The sequence below is a fragment of the Engystomops pustulosus genome, chromosome 3 (genome assembly GCF_040894005.1).
Source record: "Engystomops pustulosus chromosome 3, aEngPut4.maternal, whole genome shotgun sequence".
NCBI classification, from domain to species: Eukaryota; Metazoa; Chordata; class Amphibia; order Anura; family Leptodactylidae; genus Engystomops; species Engystomops pustulosus.
In genome coordinates, this window is record NC_092413.1 from 185,291,709 (window position 1) to 185,315,073 (window position 23,365).

General features: G+C 42.3%; 1 protein-coding gene across 4 annotated transcripts in view; it reads left to right on the top strand.

Annotated features, from left to right (window-relative positions):
• Positions 1 to 23,365, top strand: part of ARHGEF4 (Rho guanine nucleotide exchange factor 4) — a 119,770-nt gene that overhangs the window by 60,366 nt on the left and 36,039 nt on the right. For 3 of the 4 annotated variants that reach the window (XM_072143300.1, XM_072143302.1, XM_072143301.1), the window contains one exon: positions 1,374 to 1,509. In XM_072143300.1, the coding sequence (XP_071999401.1) occupies positions 1,374 to 1,509 (136 nt within the window). Of the gene's footprint in view, positions 1 to 1,373; positions 1,510 to 6,168; positions 6,447 to 23,365 lie in introns of those variants that run through there. The other variant, XM_072143303.1, reaches the window with a different exon arrangement.

Sequence of the window (23,365 nt, forward strand, 5' to 3'; positions counted from 1 at the left end):
CTGGATGTTACATCCATTAATATCTTATATCCTGGCCAACATTACAGAGACACTCATCACACTCCCATGGGAGAAATATATAGAAACCTTGACGGTAACAAGGGAACAGAAGTATTCCAAACATATCCCATTATTATTTTTAGATTTCCGTATGAGAAAACCTCATACACAGGAGATGACAGAGTGTGGTCATGCGGATATACATTTCAGTAGAAAGAGCATCAATGCATCGTGACAAATAAATGCAATTCTCTGCTCTATGCAGGACCATATGCGACAAGACATACAGACCAATTACCTCTTGGGGCAAAGAAATCACTGGGGACTGTTGGTGCAGTCATGAGATGACGACTGAGGTCATTTTTAGGCCAAGCTTAGCCAACAAATATCAAGAAATAATTCCGTTTTGATTTCCATGGCTGAATATTGCCTGAGATGACCTGAGTTGCGTAGATTGTGTCAATGCTTAAAGGGCATCTACCTTGTATGCAAATGAGTCTGAGGGGCTCCAGGCTCCATTAACACCTATGGAGCCTGGAGCCACTCAGGCTTATTTGCATACAGTCCTTCATTCTGGTGGTAGATGCCCTTTAAAGGGGTTGTCTGGAGATTCAAAAACATGGCTGCTTTATTCTTGAAACTACTCCACCCCTAATCATGGGCAGTGTGTGAGATTGCCACTAAACTCCTGTATCATCTCTATACAGATGAACTGAAGTAATGACTCCAGGCATGGTCAGGTATGGTACTGTTTTTAAAGCAAAGCAGCCATGTTTTTCAACCTCTGAGATGTTAAGAGATGTTCTGATATATACCATTGTTTATACAGTAAACCACCATTACTCTTGACCAAGAGTTCACTAGGATCTGGTTGGGGCAGACAGGGTTATGTTTCCCTGGTACTAGGTGCCACCAAACCTCCTAGCCTTTACCATGGTATTTTGGAAGACTAGGCAGATACGACCGTCCATTGTACCAATAAGCCATGTAATAACTACTACAATACTAATAAACTTCATATTTTCCCCTTTTTGTCCATGTGTTTTTCTATCTGTGTGTGTGACTAATTTCCTAACGTCTCATACTTTTTTTGTCTTTTTTTTGTCATTAGTATCAGGCAACATTCAGACACTCCATTTGAATAGTATTTAGAAATGCAATTCAAGAGCATTATAGAGGAGCTGCTCCCAATTGTAGATGTGTTTTTATCTAAAAGCTTACATTCAAGAATGAGCCACCCATGTTTAACAGCAAACCCTTGTTGCTCATTCCCAATCACAAGCTTTTAGGTCTAAACATTTCTACAATCCAGAAATGGGCATAACAATCAACATTAACAAAAACTATTTATTGACTGATTTTCCGTTTTATAGGCAAGAATGAGTAGAAGTGGATCTGCTGCACCATGTGACATTTTCCGTATTCGACCATTGAAGATTCACTCTTTCTCCCAGAGTACTCCGACCAGGCTCGATCTTGTGGGCTGCGTGAGGCGAATCACATTCCCTGGTAGGAACATTTATTTACTCAGTAGTTGTTGTGTTATTTAGTCCACTCGTATTGTTACCGATGGGGCATTGCACTGAAAATGTTTAGGTAGACTATTAACATGACTGTGATTGTCTACAGAATCACATGCGCCGGCTGGATTTCATGGACCAAGCACAGTGCCGAAGATCGGACATTGAGCATCATAGCGATATATAATGCAAGGAGTCATTTCTTTTTTGCAGAACAGCCGTGTTGAGCTGTAATCACAGCTCTTCTATCTTTAGTGCAGTATCACACTGCCATTGTTGGTCAATGAACCACTGTAATCATGTGGCACTGCTGTTTAGTGAAGATGCAGGAACTTCTTACATCATAGATCACTATTACATATTTATTTTAAAGCACATCTACCATCAGATTACGTAATGGCAGATGATTACTACTCACCCACCCATCCCGTCCCCCGTTGCACTAATGTTCTTTCAGCATAACTGTGAAAGGCCGTAGTTAGTAGAAAAGTAGCTTAATATAATATTCAAATGAGCCTGCGGTTCTCTGCAGAGCGTCACTTTGTTTTGCTGCTATGAACGGTAATTTATTCATGAACCCAGCCCCAGGGGCACCACATTCATTGGGGCTTATTTACTAAGGGTCACGGATCGCACTTTCGTCAGACTGTTTGTCTGTTTTAGGGATTGCACGGCTTGGACAGGTATTTAACAGGTGTCTGCGCTGGGACTGTGTTGCACGCAATCGAAATGGGTGGCGTGCCGGACGGTCCGACGGATTCAGACTAAGCGCGGGATTTAACTTTCAATTTGTGTAGCAAAACAATGCACCAGGAAGAAGAAGATGAACACCGGCGGGTGTGAGCGGGGAAGCGACACATGCAGGATATCGGGCGCACAATCTTAGTGAACCGTGGCACAGTGCATGATCGTCGGACAATGCACTTTCGGGCAACTTTGTCGGACAGGTAAATAAATGTGCCCCCTAGAGAGAAAGAGACAGTGACGTCACTGCTTCTATGAACAATATGTAGGCGGTGCCAGGTAGGCCGGGGCATGAATAAATTACATAGCTGTGGAGCTCAGGGGGGCTCTACAGAGCACCTCAGTCTCAGTTGTATATTTTATAGACCTACTTTTCTACTGATTGCATCGTTCAAAGTTTATGCATAAAGAAGATTAGAGCGACAGGGGACAAAACGCGGAGGTGAGTAGTAATCATCTTATCATTGGGTAATGTGCTGGTAGATGTCCATTAAGGTTTAGGGCTTGTTTAAGGTCCTATATTACATAATCGACATAACTTATCTTCGGTCCGGCTACGATGTAAATACCCATATCCCATTCTTAGCATAACACAGAGTGTGTCATAATAATTGGGGGTGGGGGAGATTAATGCTTAGTTTCTGTTTACTGCTTGCAAGTGAGGACAGAATGCTGGTTTAAAGGGAAAGCACTTTACATACCACATTGCTTACATTCATCTCAGTCACAGCCTTTTGACATGTGGAAGATAAACTGCAGAGGAGGAGGAGGATAAGATCTCATCAAGGACACTCATCCCACTACAAAGGGAGGATGAGCAATTCTAATTGTAGTCTATGTTAAAAAATATACCATAAAATTAGAATTTCTATATGGATCGAAAAATACATCACAGCATCACAGTTGTTACTCAACTACTCAGTGTGGCCAGATGTTCCATGGAAGGGGAAAAAAGGAATTTGCGAAGGGAGGATTATGATTAATTTGCTTTAAGGCTCCAGTCATGATACTTTCCAACACACGTCGACAGTGGCCCTTGACTTACTGTATAAAGGGATCCATTGTGCTTTTTGAATTTTTGAGGAAAAAAATGCACTGCTGACTACCCTTTATTAGAAAGAGGAGGACAAATGGTAGTTTGAGTAGAGCCATGACACTTCTTGATACATGGCAAAAATGTCAATATATGTATAATGCTCTGAAAGTTTTTTTTTAAATGTCTCCATTATGTAATTTTTCGTTTTTTGGCAATTAAGGTTTCTGGATTTGATTTACATTTTTGTGTGCAGATTTTTAACCCTTAGGCCATCAGCACATGTGGATTCTTTGGTGCAGAAAAACTGCAGTGTAATAGTAGCATTAGAGTGAAAGTGATTTAGAACAAGTAATATAGACAATGCAATATTTTTCTGCACAGAAATTGATGTGGAAAAGAAAATGATGATCATGTTCCTTTTCTTGCTCACAAGAGCTTACAGTCTATGAGGATGAGGGGTGACACAATGGGGCACATGTATTATCACATCTGCGCCAAAAAAATGCCGGGATTTTAATGGGTTTTTTTTGGCGCAGAACTGTTGCGGATCATTTATAATGAGTTTGTGCCAGAAAGAACAGATGTTTCCGACTACTCCGTCTTTTTTTGGCGCAAGTTGGCGTGGCCTAACATTTCAAAATTATCCTCCACATTTATGTGTATTTTGTCGGCATTTTTAGGCGCAATTTTTGGTGCACAATAGACCAAGAAAAAAATGGTCAGATAGCAAAATTAAGGCGCAGTCCATGTAAGATTTGGGCGCACATCTCATTGATGTCGCCATTTTTATGGCGCCCGACAGTTCAGTCTACCCATTAATTACTAACAGCCTTGCCCCACTTAAATACATCAGACTGTGCTTTGCGGAGACTAATTTCCGATGCCGACAGACGTGCTTGCGCCACAATTAGTAAATCCCCCACAATAGGTAAAAAAGCTTGTGTAATGGTCCAGCCATTCTTTATAAGGGAATAGAACAAAATGAAATATAATATAATAAATGTGCTGCTGCTTGAACCAGCCATCAGTCGTCATCTTATATACAAAGTCCAAGGTCAATGGGACTGTAGAGAAGCCGGGAGCTTGGTATATATCTGGTGATTTCCAAATAACAGACGGAAGGAGAACGCAGGACGGGTTAGTAAAGAGAGTTGACATTTCATGCAGTTAGCGAGTGTGATAGGCTGCCTAAAGAGATGGGTTTTAAGAGTACGTTTGAAGCTTTGGAGGTTGGATATTTGTTGAAGGAAGGGAAATTTATAGAATTGGGGCAGCTCAGGACAAGTCCTGAAGATGTGAGTGAGAGGTTCAAATTAAGGTGGAGATTAATCTAATGTCACTGGCAGATCGAAGAGCACGGGTTGGGCGATAGACTGAGATGAGAGATAGGACATGTCCTATCTTTCTACTGGCAAGGGAACGGTATGGTGCCGCACATGTGCTGCACCGTACTGCTCCCATACGGTGATTTGAGGCCATAGAAGTGTACGGGGGAAATATATATGGCGTATATATGTCGGCCGTATATATATGTCCTCCCTACGTATGTGTGAAAGTAGCCTCAGACAGTTTTCTCCTGTCTTGTCTGCAAAAATAGTTTGAGTGTCATATATATGTCATCCATTTTTGTGGATCCCCAAAATGGGAGGCTGGCTTAAATTATGTCATTGGCTTTTAGGCGCTATTTAAACTTGGTCATGTTATTGTATCTAAGCAACAAAAACATGTAAACCTTAATGTAATTCCCAAAAACATGTGACCCATAAGGGCACATTTATCACAAGACTGGCTTTGTCCGTCTGTTTTGTGGGACTCTACGTGGCTATGTTGCTGGTCAGATGTATCTGAGTAGTTTTTACCATATTTATACATGTGGTGTCTTGTCTTTAGTGAATTTGCGACTTATTAAAACAAAAGTCGCAATCAGTTTCAAGCTGATTTTTACAACTGGTCAGGGGCAGCTGTAGATTTGCGCCAAAATTTGTGTCTTTTTTTCCAATTTTTTAAAAAAATCTGGATTCAGGTGATAAAACTGAAAAATACTTGACAATGGCAAACTTTGAAAGAAGACTGTCGCAAAAAAAAAAGCCGCAAATGAGCACAAGCACCATGAAAAGTCTCAGAAATGAAAGAAAGTCAAGTCAAAAGTTTGATATATGTGCCCCATAGACTTCAATGGGAAGGCTCTAGACGCAAAAACAGCTAAAAATCAGAACCTTCGATAACAGCCATACAAACAGCTCTAAGGGTGATGCTACACTTGGCGTTTTGAGCCCGTTTTTGGTCCGTTTTAAGCACTGTCCAAAGACGCATGCATTTTTTGAAAACGCATCCGTTTTTGACCAGTTTTAATTAAGATAATTGGTAAAACCTGTCAAAAACGCATTCGTTTTTAACGGACTTCTTAAAAACGGACCAAAAAGGGGTTCAAAACGCCACGTCTGGCATCACCATCAGAAAACAAAGTTGACCGCAAACACAGGTGTCAGCATGTGACAACAAAAAACCTGCCTTGTGTGAACATGGCCTTGATGTGTCTATAAACACGAAGTCATTACGCTGTAATTGATTTGTAAGTGGGGTGAGAATATAAATCTCCGCCGTCAGTTTACTAAATGAATCGCATAGGGAGATAAATCCAATGACATCCCTGCTGGTTACATCAATGGGAGGCAGCGCAGGAGCTGGATTGAGCTTTGCAGGGTTTCTCCGTGAGGTTTCCCTTAAAACAATTCAATGATTCTACATGAATTTGTGAAAGTTGAAACCTTGGAAGTCCTTGATATTATGAGTTGCAGTTGCTAATTGAGCCATGTATAGGGAGGGAGTTGGATGGAGCGTGTGATTACTGGAGCCCCCCTAGAGGCCCCCTATGATGTCAGGTTGCCTTCTACAAGGAAAGCAGGGCTGCTGAGCACTCAGCCAGCACTGCCAGGTACAAGCAACAAGAGGCTCCTGTTCATGTCTATGTGCCCGGATGAGGACTCGCCAACCGTGCCCAATGAACCCGCACAGTAGTTGTGGGAGCTCTGGACTATCCTCTGGCTCTGACTCTGACAGTAGTAGCTGCCTTGGATGGGGTGGTGCTGGTATGAGAGGGCTGCTGTCTAGATACTGGAGCCTGGAAAGCCTGCAGTCTGCTTCTGGTAAGGAGAATCGCTTCTGGGATGATTGGGATATCTAGAGGATAGATTAAGCAGCATGCGGATCCTTATGATATTTTATGAACTGTATATAATTATATTACCAGGTGACTAGTATAAAAGTACTATGTGCTATGTGTCATGGTATGGCGGTATAGAATACGCACAATGTAACAGTCTAGATGCCAGGGAAAGGCGGTGTCCATCCAAGGAAAAGTTTACAACCTGCAGATCATTTTTGGAGTTCAACTTTCTGAATATTAGCTTATTTTTGAGTATTTGTTGGGTTCTAAAAAAACTTTTCATCACCCGTCATAGAGTCCACGCCAAATTGATATTGTATAATATTCATTTCTTTGGACTTTCAAAAAGATTTTGTATTTGTTTCAGTTGGATGTTTTTATACTTTTAAAAAAAAAATTTATACAATTTTTTCTATGTTAGTAACTTTGATTGTGCATTTGATGTCCGTAGTGTATAGTCCATTGTAGTTTTCTGATCAATATGGCTCCTTCAGCAGCAGCGCTGTTCTGATTAGTCATGTTAGAATAGTTACCAGTAACCATGTCATTATACTGATATGTTATGCAGAGGATTTGGCTTTTTTCTGTCACTATTAGGATAAAACCGTTCATTATTATTAATTATTAATTCATTATTATCTTAATTAATTACCAGCAAAATAAATCTTCCTCATTATCTTCAAAAAATAACCATTCCATAATATTCTGTTCTTTCCATCCCCTCAGCTTAGCAGCGGGTGCACCATACGGGTCAGTGAGTAATTCAGTTTCTGGTTTTACGTGGGCATGTCATTAGATTAATGGGCTCCAGACGAGCCTAAAGGGAGTGATTTGCGTACGGATGGGTTTTTGTGCAGTTTTTAATGGAAAAACAGGGTTTCATTGAAAAAGCTAAGTACTAGCTGTCTTTTATATGTTCTCTACCTATCTGATCCATACCTAGTTTTTAGGTTCACAAGCACTACAATTAGCATGTAACTGCAATGTAAGCAATTCCTCTGTGTATAGCTTTAGGTTCCTGCAGGTCTACACTTTATATCCCTTCTATATTCTATGTAACAGTTTCATAGCACAATAGGTATTGCTTAACTAACAACTGCGCATCATTTTGCAATTATCCATACTGTTCAATCTGATTATAAATATGTAGAGTTAGGAAAAATTTCTGAATGCAACCATAGACCTGAAATTTCTGTATCCAGGTTCACACAGAAACGCTAATATATAGGGATTTCCATCACTTTTTCTGGAAATCATTGAGGTGTTCCTCAGGCTTAATGCAAATCTATCACCAGGAATGTCATTTTTTGTGGTGATGGACCAGCCTCTGCTATTCTGATTTTAAAAATGCCTTTGTCAGCATTTTGAATCATTTTTTTGTAGCTTATATAAGTTTATTTCACATTTCCTGTAAAGGAAACCTTTTAGCTCCAAAATGCCTTGTAAACCAGTAAAAGTAACACACATAAGTGGCCACAAACCAATGAATAGATAATCATCTTATTATGGGTACACTAGGAGCATGGCCAATTTGCCAGATTTGCCTACAGACAGCCACAATTGCCCTACGTCTCCTCTGAAATATCTATCCAGCGTCTTCACTTGGGTAGTCCTTAGGTTTTCCATTAAAGTATAAAAAGTTGTCTATAAAATAGAATCTTCTCACTAAACATGGAGATTTTTATTTATCACGGGGGAGCTAGCTAAAAATTCAGTCTGTGAAGCAAGCGGCACAAATAAAACGCCTGCTATGCACTTGAGGAAAATGAGATGAAGAGATGAAAACTGACAAAGCGGACACTTGTAAGACAAGCTGAACTTTTTTTAAAATATTTTCTCTGACTTCCTAAGGATAGAAATTTACAGACAGAAATTTAGTTGTTGTTTTTTTTTTATACAAACTTTATTTAATTTTCTTTTACATTACAAATACCATATTTTTCGGACTATAAGGCACACAAAAAATCCTTTGATTTTCTCAGAAATCAAAGGTGCGCCTTTTAGTCCAGTGCGCCTTATATATGAACTGTACTTATAGACAACAGCTGCCTTGAGCTGTGCACAGGTCTGCCACCTGCTGGTCATTCATCCTTATAATCGGGTGCGCCTTATAATCTGGTGCGCCTTATAGTCCGAAAAATACGGTATATAAATTATACACTCATAATACTTAATATATTTATATATTACTACATAAATAAAATTAGATGATTTTTAACTAGAATTTCCTGGATTTTGTGATATATTTATCACAAAATATATAAAATTTAAACCACTAATTTTAACCACTAACTACAGTGTGGAATAGCGTGGACAGCGTGTTCAGCTAATGCATGACAGATTTATCAAATGTCGATTTTTGAAAGGTTGGGGAAATTGTTGTAATATCACTCCAGGGGTGAAATAAAAAGTAAAGTGACAACTCTAGGGCCAAATTGATCAAATATCATGCAGCGTTTCTTCTTCATAACTGCTAATTAGTATTCCCATGCACCATGGGTGTGGACATAAGGTTCGGTGCACCCTTACTGTTATGGGGACAAATCACTCTCATTCTCTCCTATTCACATAAATCCTGTTCACAAAAATAACCCCTATCCTATTCTCTTTCTCTGGCACTCCCACAAATTTTTTTTTTTAAAGTGGCAGTGATAGGCAAGCATTGGACTTCCAGGAATACAATACCGATTGGGAAGGGGGGGGGGATATAGTGAGGCCACGCCCCCTGAGACCACCCCCCTGATTTGTGTCGCATGAAAGTCGGCATGATTGCACCAAAATCCGATCGCGTCTGCCAAAGACCCCTGTTAAATGCGACGTAAATCAGAAATAGTCAGGAAAACCGACGAAGATGCGGTCCGGGGACCCTTAGTATATGTTCCCCAAGTGTGTTGCTGTGGACCTCCGTGTCATATATATAAAGCCTTATGGGGATTTCATTGTGAAGCGAAGATATCATTTGCATATATCAAATTCTTCCCCACCTTCTCCACATTACCTGAAATCTTTCTCGCCTTTCTCCCAATGTGTTTACATCTTGCTAATAAAGATTTTCAGATTTTCTCAGAATGGAAACTGTTAGATGACGTAGTTGTCCTCAGAGGTGGCCTGAGCAGGGTGGTCTGATCACTATGATGGCTAGTCCAGAAACCACCAACCACCCACAAGGCTGTTTCGGGGGAAGAAGTCTCCTTGAAATGCATGTAGGCTGAAGAACAGCAATGCCAACAGAAAGGAAGATATGGAAATCTTGTCATCTTGAATCATAAACACATCAAGGATTGACGTGCGGGCACAGCCTGAAACACGGGGAGGGGGAGAAGTGTGTGGATTAGATAAGAGGGCATCTAGTTGGGGAGAGAGATTGTGACGTGAGATGATGTTGAAGGATATCCCTGTGCAGTATAAATATGAAACATGGAAAATTATTAAAAGGGAAGAAATCTGAACAGCATTTTTATTAATTTCTTAATATAACACCTATTACACCTATACAATATTACACAGACCATGAAAATGTTGCTGAAAAAAGGCATTTGGTTTGAGGAAACCTCACCCAAACTTAAGCATTACGGTAGGCATTCTTTGATGGAAAGGAGCTTTCCAGGAGATAGACTTAAAGAAGACCTGTCACCAGAGTTTTACCACCCTGACTAATAATGCTTACTGATAGAGTTACAAGTACTGCCCATATCACCTAAACTTAGGTGCCAGTGGGGCCTGTACCGAATTAGCTTTCCTGACTCCTGGCTGTGAGTCTTCTCCTCTCTCAGGCTGCCAGTGAAACCCCACCCCCTTATGTTGACTGACAGTTCTGAGTCTATTCAAATTACTGCCCTGCCTCCTTGTACGTAGGGACTAACTTCGAATATTAAACCAAGACATATAAACCAATACTTACTACTAGGAAATATTGTTTCAATTTTTCTACACAGTGCCTTTTGTTACATTCATGTCATGTGACCAGGGTGACATCATCTAAGGTCCTTTAGCCTCATCACATTGGAGGATGGAAAGGAGTAGAAGTCCATGGAGGCTGCTGTGATTTCTTGTGATCAAATATATACATAGGGTACATTTTGCAAGTGTAAAGGGTATAGATGACAGCTCCCTGGTCACATGACATGAAGTGCTGAATAGTAAGGAAGCGTAAGGCACGGGGAGGAGTAAACTGGAAGGGTCGGCCAAGCAGGATCCCAGGTAATATAAGGTAAAGTTGAATTATGGAGTTGTGTGGGAAACCATTTTTAACTAAAAGAAGGGTGTCAGTTAGTTAAAGGGGTTATCCGGGTTTAAAAAAATTTTTATGTCCGGGCTGGGGAGGGCTATTTAAACATAATAAACATGTACTTACCTCCTCCGGTGCTGCCGATGTCCCGCGCCGCGGCCGGTCTTCTCCGTGCGCCGGTTTCATTACACCGGCGCACCGGGAGCTTCCGGCCGGCCGGAAGCTCCCATGCGCACCATCTCCCAGCACTTACAACGCTGAGAGATAGGGACGCATGGGAGGAGCCGTCCACATCGCGGACCGGAAGCTCCCTGTGCGCTCGAAGTGCGATCGAAGTGACTGCGGCGCGGGACATCGGCAGCACCGGAGGAGGTAAGTCCATGTTTATTATGTTTAACTAGCCCTCCCCAGCCCGGCCATAAAAAAAAATTTAAAACCGGATAACCCCTTTAATAGGGCTCTATGGGAACCTGTTACTTGCTGTATATTGTGAAAATGTGGTGACAGGTTCCCTTTTAAAAGGGCATTTCTATGTGAGATAAAAATGGCATATCCTCTGGATATGCAATATATGTCTAAGGGAAAGAGGTCTATGGGAGTTCTGAGAATAGCCTAGCTGGGAGGCTATGGATATGCCTTTGCCTTTATTGTAGATATTACTAAAAATTACCTCTTTAAATGCCCCAATGAAAATGTTGGTTACCTGCCACAGAAACCAATTCATAGTTATAGATTTTTATTGAAGCCACCACTAGAGGAAGCTTAAGACTGTTAATATTAATCTATTATCAAAACCAGGCCCGGCGCCAGCACCCGGCCAACCCGGGCAAGTGCCGGGGCCCCGGGGTACTGGAGGGGCCCACTCGGGCCCCCGGATCAATTGTACCAGTGTCGCTATAAGACACTGGTACAATTGATCAGCATCCGGATCGATCACTTTTCTGCCTCTATGCTGCACTGGTCGGGAGCGCAACATAAAGGCAGAATCTAAAACTCACCTGTCCCGGCTCCCTGAATGCGGCGCTCCGCAGGGTATGCGACGGCTCTGAAGCCGGCGCTCATGATGACGTCATCGGATCACGTGTGCCGGCTTCAGAGCAGGTGCGTACGGGAGGCCCAGGCCGAAGAAAGATGGCGGCTGCAGGCTCTGCTCTGGGGGAACCAGGAAAGGTAAATTCTTTTTTCTTTCCTGGAGGGGAGTCAGTGTGTCGGCGGGGGGGGGTTTAGTGTGTCAGCAGGGGTGGTCAGTGTGTCTGCAGGGGGAGGAGGGGGTCATTGTCTCAGCAGGGGGGGTTCAGTGTTTCCGCAGGGGAGGGGGGTTCAGTGTGTCCGCAGGGGAGGGGGGGGGTTCAGTGTGTCCGCAGGGGAGGGGGAGTTCAGTGTGTCTGCAGGGGGGGGGGATCAGTGTGTCCGCAGGGGAGGGGGGGGGGTTCAGTGTGTCCGCAGGGGAGGGGGGGGTTCAGTGTGTCCGCAGGAGGGGGGGATCAGTGTGTCCCCAGGGTCAGTGTGTCCGCAGGGGGAGGTTGGGGGGGTCAGTGTGCCCGGAGGGGAAGGGGGGGGGTGGTCAGTGTGTCCGCAGGTGGAAGGGGGGTAGTCAGTGCGTCCGCAGGGGGAGGGGGCGCAGTGTGGCCACTGGAGGGTGGCCCACGGAGGGGCCCACTAAGGCTCTGTCGCCCAGGGGCCCACTAAAACCTGGAGCCGGCCCTGATCAAAACCCATCATGATAAACCAGGGACACTTACTCATTGATCCAGACACTGTGACTGTGGTAATAACATTGGCCAATATTTACACTTTGCATCAAAAAAAGTAATTTTAGGCCTTTTTTCACCCCTCATTTCATGCTGGACACTGACTACAAATAGGTGCCCCCAGTGCTCTCCTTTGGGCTATTGGATGACATCAGTTATAATAGAATTTCATAGAATATCTAGTGCTGTATGTTTTATATGATTAGAATTAAAATGACTGAAGAGATAATGGAAATGACTCATAGTAGTGGGTGCTCTGCTGGGAAGACGGGTCTTAGGGTTGTAATAAAATACATGGCTATATCTGGAAAAAATACACGTTGTCATGGAAATGATTTGGAACCTCATTTTACTGTTTCATCCTGCATCAGCAGATCTAGTCCCATGTTCAAGCTACAAACAATAGTGGATTGATTTTTATTATGTTATATTGATTGTGTGTCCTAAACCTCATATATTAACAGTGCAATTTGTAATACTGCAAGTTTGGGAGAATATTGTAGAATTTTGGAGAATATTGAAGAAACCTATGGGAAGCCTCTATATGCCATTAGTTTCAAAATGAGGTATATGGAGTTATTTACTAATGGATTCCATTAGTCTTCAGTCTGGAGCCCACATGCAAGTTTGGTCCAAGAGATTTTCTCTGTGCGCTTATAGGATTTACTGGACTGAACCTAGAATCACTGAACTGAACAAATATGCTAAGTTCAGTTCTGTGATCCAAGGTTCGGTCCAGGAAATCTTACAAGCACAGAGAGAGAAAAATAAGGCACAACAGGTGCAACAAGGGGGAAAAAAAATATTGTTTTCCGTCGGAAAAGCCATAACGAATGGCCACCACTGTTTCTAGGTGAGAATATCTAGTTTGGTTTAAAGGTATAAATTACATAAATTGCTTAACTGAATCAAATTGCAAAAGTCCACTAACCACTTCATGGTGACCTCGTTTTAGTGGGTGGCTACACTAGTGGGTGCGGCTTCACACGGTGTACACCTTTGCTGCAACACAGCACCAGCAGGGACCAAGACCCAGCAACATCCCAGCACCCTTACTGGCAGGCATAGTCCCCATGGCTCTTGTCCATGTGGTCTCAGTTTCTTATAACTTATGTAACATAAAACCCAACAGTAGACCATCTACTTAAGGCTTTAGGTCAGGGACGGATTATTGGGAAGGTTTTAGGGCTACCTGGGGCCCCCACTACTTTACTCATAAAGTGGCCACCACCAGCAATTTCCAACAGTTAGCTCTCAGCTGTGAGCTGACAGTCTCTGGGTGTGATGTACAGTTGCACAGCCACCGTGCCGCACTTGCGCCTGCCTCCAAGCTGTGACAGTGACTCACTGGCTGTCAGCGAGGGCTTGCCCACCCAGACATACTCAATTGCATACTGCATGCAGCGTGCTTTTCAGCAGTGACACCTGATTTCCCTCCCCCATTAGTAACTAATACTGGTTGGCTGAACTGGTTGCTAGCCAAGAATTAGCCAGTCAGTGTTTCGTTTACTTACACATATCACTCGGGCCTGATCTGTGAGACTTGCGAGGGGACTAGGACCAGTAGTCAGTACTACTGCCACTCTGCCTGCTAAGTAGGGGAAAGTTTAGAAAATTAATCATAATTTAGAAAAGTAACAACTATAGTGTACCACTGTCGGGAACTCATTCAGTGGGGGGATTTTGCACACCGGGTCTCCACCTACCTTATTCTGGCCATGCCTTAGGTTAATGGTTAATGAAAGTTACTTTACTTTTACACGTTGCATTATAACTGTAAGAAGTTTGTTTTATACAAACCATTAATATTATGACGAAATAGAGATCAGAGCTGAAAAATATATCAGAAATGGCAAATCCAATTGTGATGGTGTCTTCAAACATGATCAGCTAGACCAGCAGATAGGCTAAGACCAGTAACCCAGAAGTATAGTGCTAGTGACATGTTTCCAAAAAAGGGGTAGAGGTTGTTCAAGAGTTTATTAAGACCAGGCCCCAGACCGATCATCTGCTATATGAATAGTCAGAGCCAAGAGTAGATGCTTTCCATAATGTGGCCAGGCCATCACAGTGCACTGACCTGCCTTCTACCAACCCCATGTACAATGTGAAATAGAGTTTAAATGTTTCTGGTATCCAGCAGAGGGCTTGGAACAAGTTTCCCTCGCACATACCAGCGTCTGCCTATAGTTCAGTAACTCCTCTGTATGTGATGAAAACTTGCCTTGTGGTATTTGTCTCGAAAAGAATTTGTAAACTTCTGAGAAAATGTTAAGATATTTGTCAGGGGAATTTGTTCAGGTAAATATTCTGCAAAAGAGTGGAATAAGGAAATAGTTATTAGATGACATCACAAGTACCAGGCAGCGAGGGGCTCTGAAACACAAGCTGATAACTCAGAGGGAGAGTAGTCAGAAGATGAGAAAGTGTACGATAGTTTACTCAAGTTACTCAAATTCTTTCCAAATAAGTGAATGATGCACATAAATGTATTTGTGGCAAATGTTTATTTCTTAATCTTTACTTAATCGGGCACATTTATTAAGGGTCCGTTGGACGCATTTCCGTTGGGTTTCCCGACTATTTCTGATTTGCACTGAATTGCCCCGGGTTTTTGGCGCACGCTCTCGGATTGTGGCGCTTCGGCGCCGGCTTTCATGCAACACAAATCCGGGGACACGGCCGTCGGACAACCCGACTAATTTAGACAAACCGCAGAATTTAAAATTCAAATTGTGTCGCAAGATCAGCACTTACATGCACCAGGAATAAGATGGTGAACTTTGGCGAACCTCAGCGGGGGAAGCAACACATGCAGGAAATTGGACGCACGATCTTAGTGAATCGCAGCAGCTCCGAATGCTCGTCGGACATTCCGGATCACTGGTGTCAACTGGACGGGTAAGTAAATGTGCCCCAATTTGCCACTTATTTGGATTGGACTTGATCTGGAGCTGTGGAGTAGGAGAAGTTTTGAGAAGTAAACGTTAAGTTCTTAGGGGTAACTGACAGATGAATGAATAATGTGTCTTTGGCCAATGTGAGTGTCAACTCAAATTTAAAGGAAATTTACCATCAAAATCAAGTATGATAAACCAGGGACACTTACTCATAGATCCAGGCACTGTGACTGTAGTAACCATCTTAGATTTATTATCCATGGCCTCCTTTTTTCTAAAATCAACTTATAAAATTGTGTTAAATGGATCATCTGTAGAACACCATGGAATATATTGGGCCTATATGAGCAAGGAGATAAATAAACCAGAGCAGCCAGTAGATACCGTATGTCCTTATTTGCACTAAGTCCACTAAGAATAGTCCCTAACATCGATTTCACATAACATCCTTACTTCACAGTGTCACAGTCCATTATCCTCCCTTACATCGCAAACATTAGAATAATACACTTCTTGTTTTTAGGTCAGTTTATGTCTTTTACTATATGCCACAAAACGAGAAAGCTGAAATACTTTTTGATTTGTTTGGAAAAATACCTTTAGGAGAACGCACAAAGAATCATTGTATTATGTAACTGGCGTACAAAAAAATAAGATAATGGCATAAAATATAAGGTTCAGTTGTTCAACTGAATGCAGCTTCTACATGGAACCATGTGTCTTCCTTGTTACAGATTACAAATAGCCTGATCTTTTGGTCATGCTCCCTCACATCTGGCCTTTACTTAGATAAAGAGTAGGTGACAGTTTTATGGAAATATATTTGCAGAATCCAACTACACAGATTTTATTTGTAGTCTGTAACCATGGAGACACAAAGGGGCACATTTACTCACCTAGTCCTGTCGCGATCCCCAATCCGGACGGTCCGATGAGGATGAAGTCCGGCGCGATTCACCAAGATCGTGCGCCCGAGATCCTGCATGTGTCGCTTCCGCGCTCAGGTCAAACGGAGTTCTCCTTCTTCTTCCCGGTGTATGTGAGTGCATGTCTTGCGACACAATTTGACATGTTAAATCCCGCGCGTTGTCCGAATTGGGTATTCCAACGGTCCGCCCCCCCCGATTTGTGTCGCATGAAAGCCGGCGCCAATGCGCCAAAATCCGATCGTATGCGACAAAAAGCCCTTCTAAATGCGTCACAGATCGGAAATCGTCGGATATTCCGACGATATTGCCAACCACGGACCCTTGGTAAATGAGCCCCATTGTTCTGAATTTTAGTTGTAGACACCAAATGGTAGGAGAACTTTATTTCCAACGTTCATACATATAAAAAACAGATGTAGCAGTGTTACATTGCTAGCGTTATTGGGGGCTAGCAGACACTGATAGATTTGGGGTATTTAGTATCTCTTTATATTGTTGAAGACCAGGATAAAGCAGCATAGAAACAGTATATGCATACAGTGGACACATTTTGGTCTCTGGGGAGGGTTCCATCAGGGGTGTAACTATAGGGGTATTAGCCATAGCAGCTGCTATGGGGCCCTCAGTGTCAGGGGGCCCAGGCACCTGGGGTATTGGGTGTGCATATGCTGTATTTATGTATATGTGATGTGTATATGCTGTATGGCTTTGTATATGATGCACGGGTTTATATGGTACTGTATGTATGTGTGTATAAGCTGTATGTATGTATGTATGTATATATGGTATCTATATACTGTATGCATATTTTTAAGGGGTAATTCAGAATTCCGCTACAGGACCCTTCCTCTCCTATTAATGCCACTGGGTTCTATTCATTTAGTTTGCAAAGATTTTAATAGTCTTTGACATACGACGCCCATTCATTGCAGCTGCCATTCTATACAGTCCGTTACTCGCATTACTGTCTTTTCAGAAATAAAACAATGGGGTCTGGATCCTAAGCCCCCAACCCTCTGCTAGCACAAAAGAGTAAAAATGTTTAGTGGTGTAACCCTGTGACCCCCATTATAGGTATCTTTGCTTTGAGAGGCCATTGATAAACTTTTGAAAATACACAGCAAGTAACAGTTGGGGAGCCATGAATGAATGCTTCTACAAATTCATAGAATCAATTATTATTAGGATGATTCTTAAATTAACAGCGTGTTGTGACTATTTTCTACTATGCAGTAGTGGAACGTTAAGGGAAACACTGATAAGTAAGCTCATTGTAGGGTTTCCTAGAATACATGTGTGTGTTAATGTATATATACCCGCCCTAAGTGATCTATACAGAGGAGGCATGACACTTACTGTATGCAGATGTCCCTCTCCCACCACATTTCTCAAGTAGTTGAGCTTTCTAACAAAGCTCATGACACACACAGCCATCTCTTTCTCTCTCATAAACGTGATGCAAACTATAGACAAAAGTGTGAGTAAAAGGAACACAACCCGCTTTTGTGCCCTTCCTGGCAGACACTACTGAAGAGCGCCATTGTTGTGCCCTGAGCTTCTGTGTGGTGAACATATGTGACAGGCCTGTCCTCCAGGACATAAAACCAGCTGACTGAGTAAGAAGTATATTTGCTGTCTGTAAGCAGAACACTTTGATTTGTGAATGGAAGGGTCTTCTACAAATGGATTTAGCTGAGCAAACAAATCCACGAAGAAAAAGACGACGGCGGAGAAATAATTAGCCTCATTTTGCCATGGAGCTCTGCTGTCCAAGATGTTTATGGAAAGGGCAGGGTACGTATCACACATTGATCCTTCCCAAGGATTCCTCCATAAACTATAATATCTATATAATAGTGTGAGGTTCTCTTTATTCTTCAGGTGCCAGACTAATTTATTTCCCCTCTGACCATGTACAGCTATTTATAAGTAGACAATGTCCAATAGGGGAACCTCAGGACCACAAGGGAAATTATTACCTGTCCTCCAGATATAGAGACAAAGCACATCTGCTGACTTCAGTCTGTTCAAAGACAAAGGCACTAAGTTTCTTCTTGCAAATAAGTCATTAACGTTCCTGCTAACGTTCCTAGACTTGAATTTTTTATGTTACAGTAATTGTAATTGTTTCCTTTGAAATTGGGTTCATACGTGTGATTTCTTCTCTCTCATCCTCTTATGGAGTTGTCAATACAGATGGCAACAAATTCCTGTGTGTATATGAGAGGATGTCCTGCCGACAAACTATCCCTCTCAAATGTACAGCACCATAGACTTAATATTGCTCTATATAGAATTAATAATAATATAATGTTTGTGGCACAAGCATAAAAGATGGTAAATCACAAGTGAGTGGATGTGATGCGGATGAGCGTGTTCAGGCCATCCCTGATTTCTATTATACTGATAACAGTCTATTGCTCACTGTGTGTTACTTATTGATGGGCACAACATACATGTCCATTCACATATGAGAGAATGATATATCGTTTGTATGAAAAAAAAAATATAACATTTATTAATTGATATATTTGTTCTTCAATCCTATCAGTGATTGGCAGCCCTTCATATATAGCTGTACATATAGTCTACTTCCGAGTATAGAAAAACCACAAATGTAAATGAAAGATTACAACATTTTAAAGAATCTTTTACTCTGGCTCCCCTTGCTCTATAACATGCTGCCATGCAGAAAGGATAATATGTACAATCTGCTAAGCTCCTCTTGCCTTATAACATGCTGCCTGCAGATAGGACACTATGTACATTCTGCCCCACTCCTCCTGCTCTATAACATCTGCCCTGCAGATAGAACACTATGTACAATCTGCTCAGCTCCTCCTGCTTTATAACATGCTGCCTGCAGATAGGACACTATGTACATTCTGCTCCACTCCTCCTGCTCTATAACATGCTGCCCTGCAGATAGGACACTATGTACATTCTGCTCCACTCCTCCTGCTCTATAACATTCTGCAAGAAGATAGGACACTATGTACAATCTTCTCAGCTCCTCCTGCTATATAACATACTGGCTGCAGATAAGACACTAAGGGGCACATTTACTTGCATTCCCCCTGTAGTTCACTAAAAGTGCATTGTCTGACTCCAATGCACTGTGCCGCGATTCACTAAGATTGTGCGCCCGATATCCTGAATGTGTCGCTTCCCTGCTCAGGTCCAACAGAGTTGACCTTCTTCTTTCTGGTGCATGTAACTGCATTGTCTTGCGACACAATTTGAAAGTTAAATCCCGCACTCAGTCCGAATCAGTCTAATCGTCCAACGGCACACCCCCTAATAAGTGTCGCATGGAAGCAGCACGGCTGCAACAGAAAACTATCACATGCAACACAATCCCAGCACAGACACCTGTTAAATAAATGAGCCCCAATGTACATTCTGCTCCTGCTCTATAACACTACCTCCGATACTGAAGTAAACCATGTACAATCTGCTCAGCTCTTTTTACTAGTGATGGGAATTCCGGCTCTTCTTAGTGAGCAGGCTCATTAGGCTCCGCTCACTAAGAAGAGCCAGCTCTTTTGGATCCTGAACAGCTCCCTATTAAATATATAATGGGGAGCCACAGGCCTGGCAGTCACCGGACACCACTTCACTTTTAACCCAATTTTATCCGGTTAAAGAGGGCGGGGTGTTGAGCGTGGTTTAGTGAGCCGGCTCACGCTGTTCATGCGAATGAGCCGGGTCTTTGTGCAGGCTCGTTTGCGAACGGTCCATCACTACTTCTTACTCTATTATGCTGCTTGCACATTCATGGATGGTAACCGGTTCCCTCCAATAAACAGTGAAATGAGATGTGGTTGTAGGTGTGTATTTTATTGTAATGGAGTTAACATTAAAGGACCACCACTACCTGGTACACATTAGACCGTGTGGTATAAGTCTTTCATGTCATAAAGCTGGCATTGTTGGGAGAGTGATACAATGTAGTCACGGACCCTGAGAATGAATTGCTATGTTACATCCTTCTGCATTCTTGGCTCTTTCACTCTTTTTCACTGGAACGCCTGCACATTCGCTCCTCAGACTTGTCTTATTTGTTTCATTCATGTAACTGTATTTCCAAATTATGCTACTTCTCTCCTAGATCCAACTAATGACAATGAACTTGGTAGGACAGGATCTGTAATCGAAACATAAGGCTTTATTTCATACATAGAACATTGAGCACACAGAATCTGGCCTTTCCTCCTTAGAGGGTCATTGTATATCTAAGAGTTTGAAAATTAAAGAAAATCAAACACATGGATTCAGTGGCTTCAACCCAAAGAAAGTTACACGCTGGCGTATGCCCCCTAAATGGGATCCGTTCTTCATTTAGCTGCTAATGGCTTATTTTTTAATTTTAAACATGTTCAAATGAGACTTAGGGGCTCTTGTGTATGTCACAGAAGACCCTTGAGGCTTAGTCGGATGTCTCCGGCTCTCTGGCAGTGGAAGGAAGGAGACGGCCATAAGCACAAAGGAAAGCGTGAATAATTAGCAGCCGACAAGCCAGAAGGAGCTTCTATGATGTACACAGGAGCCCCTGAGGCTTATTTGCATATTTTTTAAAAGTCCCTTTACTAGAAAAATAAGCCATTGAGGGGGCACACACCAACATGGAAGTATGCTTGGGTTAAAATCACTGATTCTGAGTAAGTTGATTCGCTTTAACCCTCTCCCGCGCCCTGACGTAACTGTAAGTCATAAGGTGCGCGTAGTTACCGCACCATGACATCATGGTGATCGACCAGGTTTAGAAGTTTAGCCAGGGCAATCACATCGTGGTCTCAACAGTATGTGAAAGCCAGGCTCCCACAATAGCGGCCTTAATCGCTATAGTCACAATCCTGACTGTTTAGCAGAGCATTACCGGGATGACCAGCACCCTCCATGCAGGGCACACAGGGTGCCGATCTTTTTTATGGCTGATAATGGACTCCAGGGCTGCCCTCAGTAGATTAGATCATGCTTTCAGCTGATTCATTTGATTCAGTTGATGCTTTCGGCTAACTATGTCATATGCTGCAATACATCAGTATTGCCGTATATTACACTAAACAAGTGATCAAATCATCACTTGTTCATGTAACACACTGGGACAAAATCAAACAGTTAAAAAAGTAATGAAAAAAAAACTATAAAAAAAAAAGATTAAATGTCCCATGATGCCTCCATCCAATGTAAAAATCACGTACAACATAAAAAAGTGAAAATCACCACATCCGTAACACCCTGTACAATTAAATACATTTGTTACTGATCCCGTACAGTGAATGCTGTAAAAAAAAACTCGCAAAAATTATGACATTTTCTGATGCAACCTAATAAAAACAGGATAAAAAGTAATCAAAAAGTAACATTTACCACAGCATGAAACCAATAAAGAAGACCCGAGGCTGTCATAGCAATGGATTGCAGCTCCCCGATGACGTCACAGGGAGTTACGATCGTTGGCAAGATGGCGGCGATCAAAGAGATAACACCTGCAATCGGTGCTAGCACTGATAACGGGTGTTACCAGTAAGTCTTTGCTGCAATTTGCAGCAAAGACTTACCGGCTATGGAGAGGGCTCAGCCCGTAAGTCCTTTCCATGTACCTGCACCCAACGCGTGCCGTAATATTATGGAGCTCGTTGGTAAGGGGTTAAAGCAGAGCAGTTATAGTTTCTAATGATTTTCATAAAAATGTGAAAATTTGCACCCAAAATTCTAAACCTCCTAACATCGTAGAATACTGAGAAGATGCATAAAAAACCATGCCAATAGCAAGCAGACATTTGGGAAATGTAAGTGATACCACCCAAATAACTCTATAACTATCTGCCTGAAATGTAGAAAATATAGAACTTTTGAAAATGGAGAATTTTTCGACATTTTTGCCAGATTTCCCTTGACTTAGTCCTGAAAGGGTTAAATGGAGGTATCGCATCAAGTGATTAGATTTCTATCTATAACATGGTAATGGAAGAACCTTTCTGGACGCAGCACTAGAAGTATTCCTAATGTCCTTTCAGAGGGGAAAGTCTTAGCCTGGGAGAGTTCTGCGTGATGCCGGCGTGTCTGCCAGGTATTAATGTGAGATTTCTTGTTTTGACATTATTGGGTCAGCGGCGGTAGATGCCAGCGAGGAATGAAGGCTTCTTATAAGAGAATGTGCGCTATGTAGATGTCTGTGTGAGGCGGAATTATTTCATGATAGAAGATCTGCAGCCCCAGTGCGGTGTGATGATCTGCCAAGCCCTGGTGTAACAGTCTGCAGTGTGTTCTTAAGGTTGGGGGTCTCACATTCCCGGGATGGTACGAGGCCACTTGTGCATTGTTATTCTATAATGGGCACAGTGATCCCTCCATTACTATATGCTGTTTGTCATTTGTTGGCCTTTGTATGAACTTTTTACAGTGCCGCCTGTTTACATGCACTTGAGCCAAATTTTCACACCGTCATCACAGCGTGAGACATTTACTAGTGCCGGAAGACATCAGGGTTGTGTTCTGCTCCAAAAGAATAATGAGCATATTCCAGAAATCCCAGGGCAGTGCTCCCTCCCATGTGCTGAGCAGTGACAATGCCTCCTGCTTGTCCTTTTTCACCAGGCCTCATTACAGTAAGGCTACATCTCTCCAGTCCTGTATTTCCATGCTGTACAAATCCGTATATACGTGACTTTTTTTTTTATCCATGTGCATGTATGATACCGTATCCATACTGTGGGGGAGATTTATCATAAAGTTTCTGAGGTAAAACTGTTCTAGTTGCCCACGGAAACCAATCAGATCTCAGCTTTAATTTTATAAACAGCTGTGGGAAAATGAAAGCTGAGCTCCGATTGGCTGCCCTGGGCAACTATAACAGTTTTGCTCTAAGAGACTTATGATAAATCTCCCCCGCTATCCATATAAAATACGGTGGGCTGGCAAATGATGGCTGGCTGACACAATGCACCTCCCACTGGTTCTGCCCTCCCTCACTTATATACGGTAGCATATAGTGCACCACCATATACAGCACGTATTTTATATGTTCCCATTGACTTCTATAGGGAATACGGATGCAAATATAGGACATGCTCTATATTTTTATC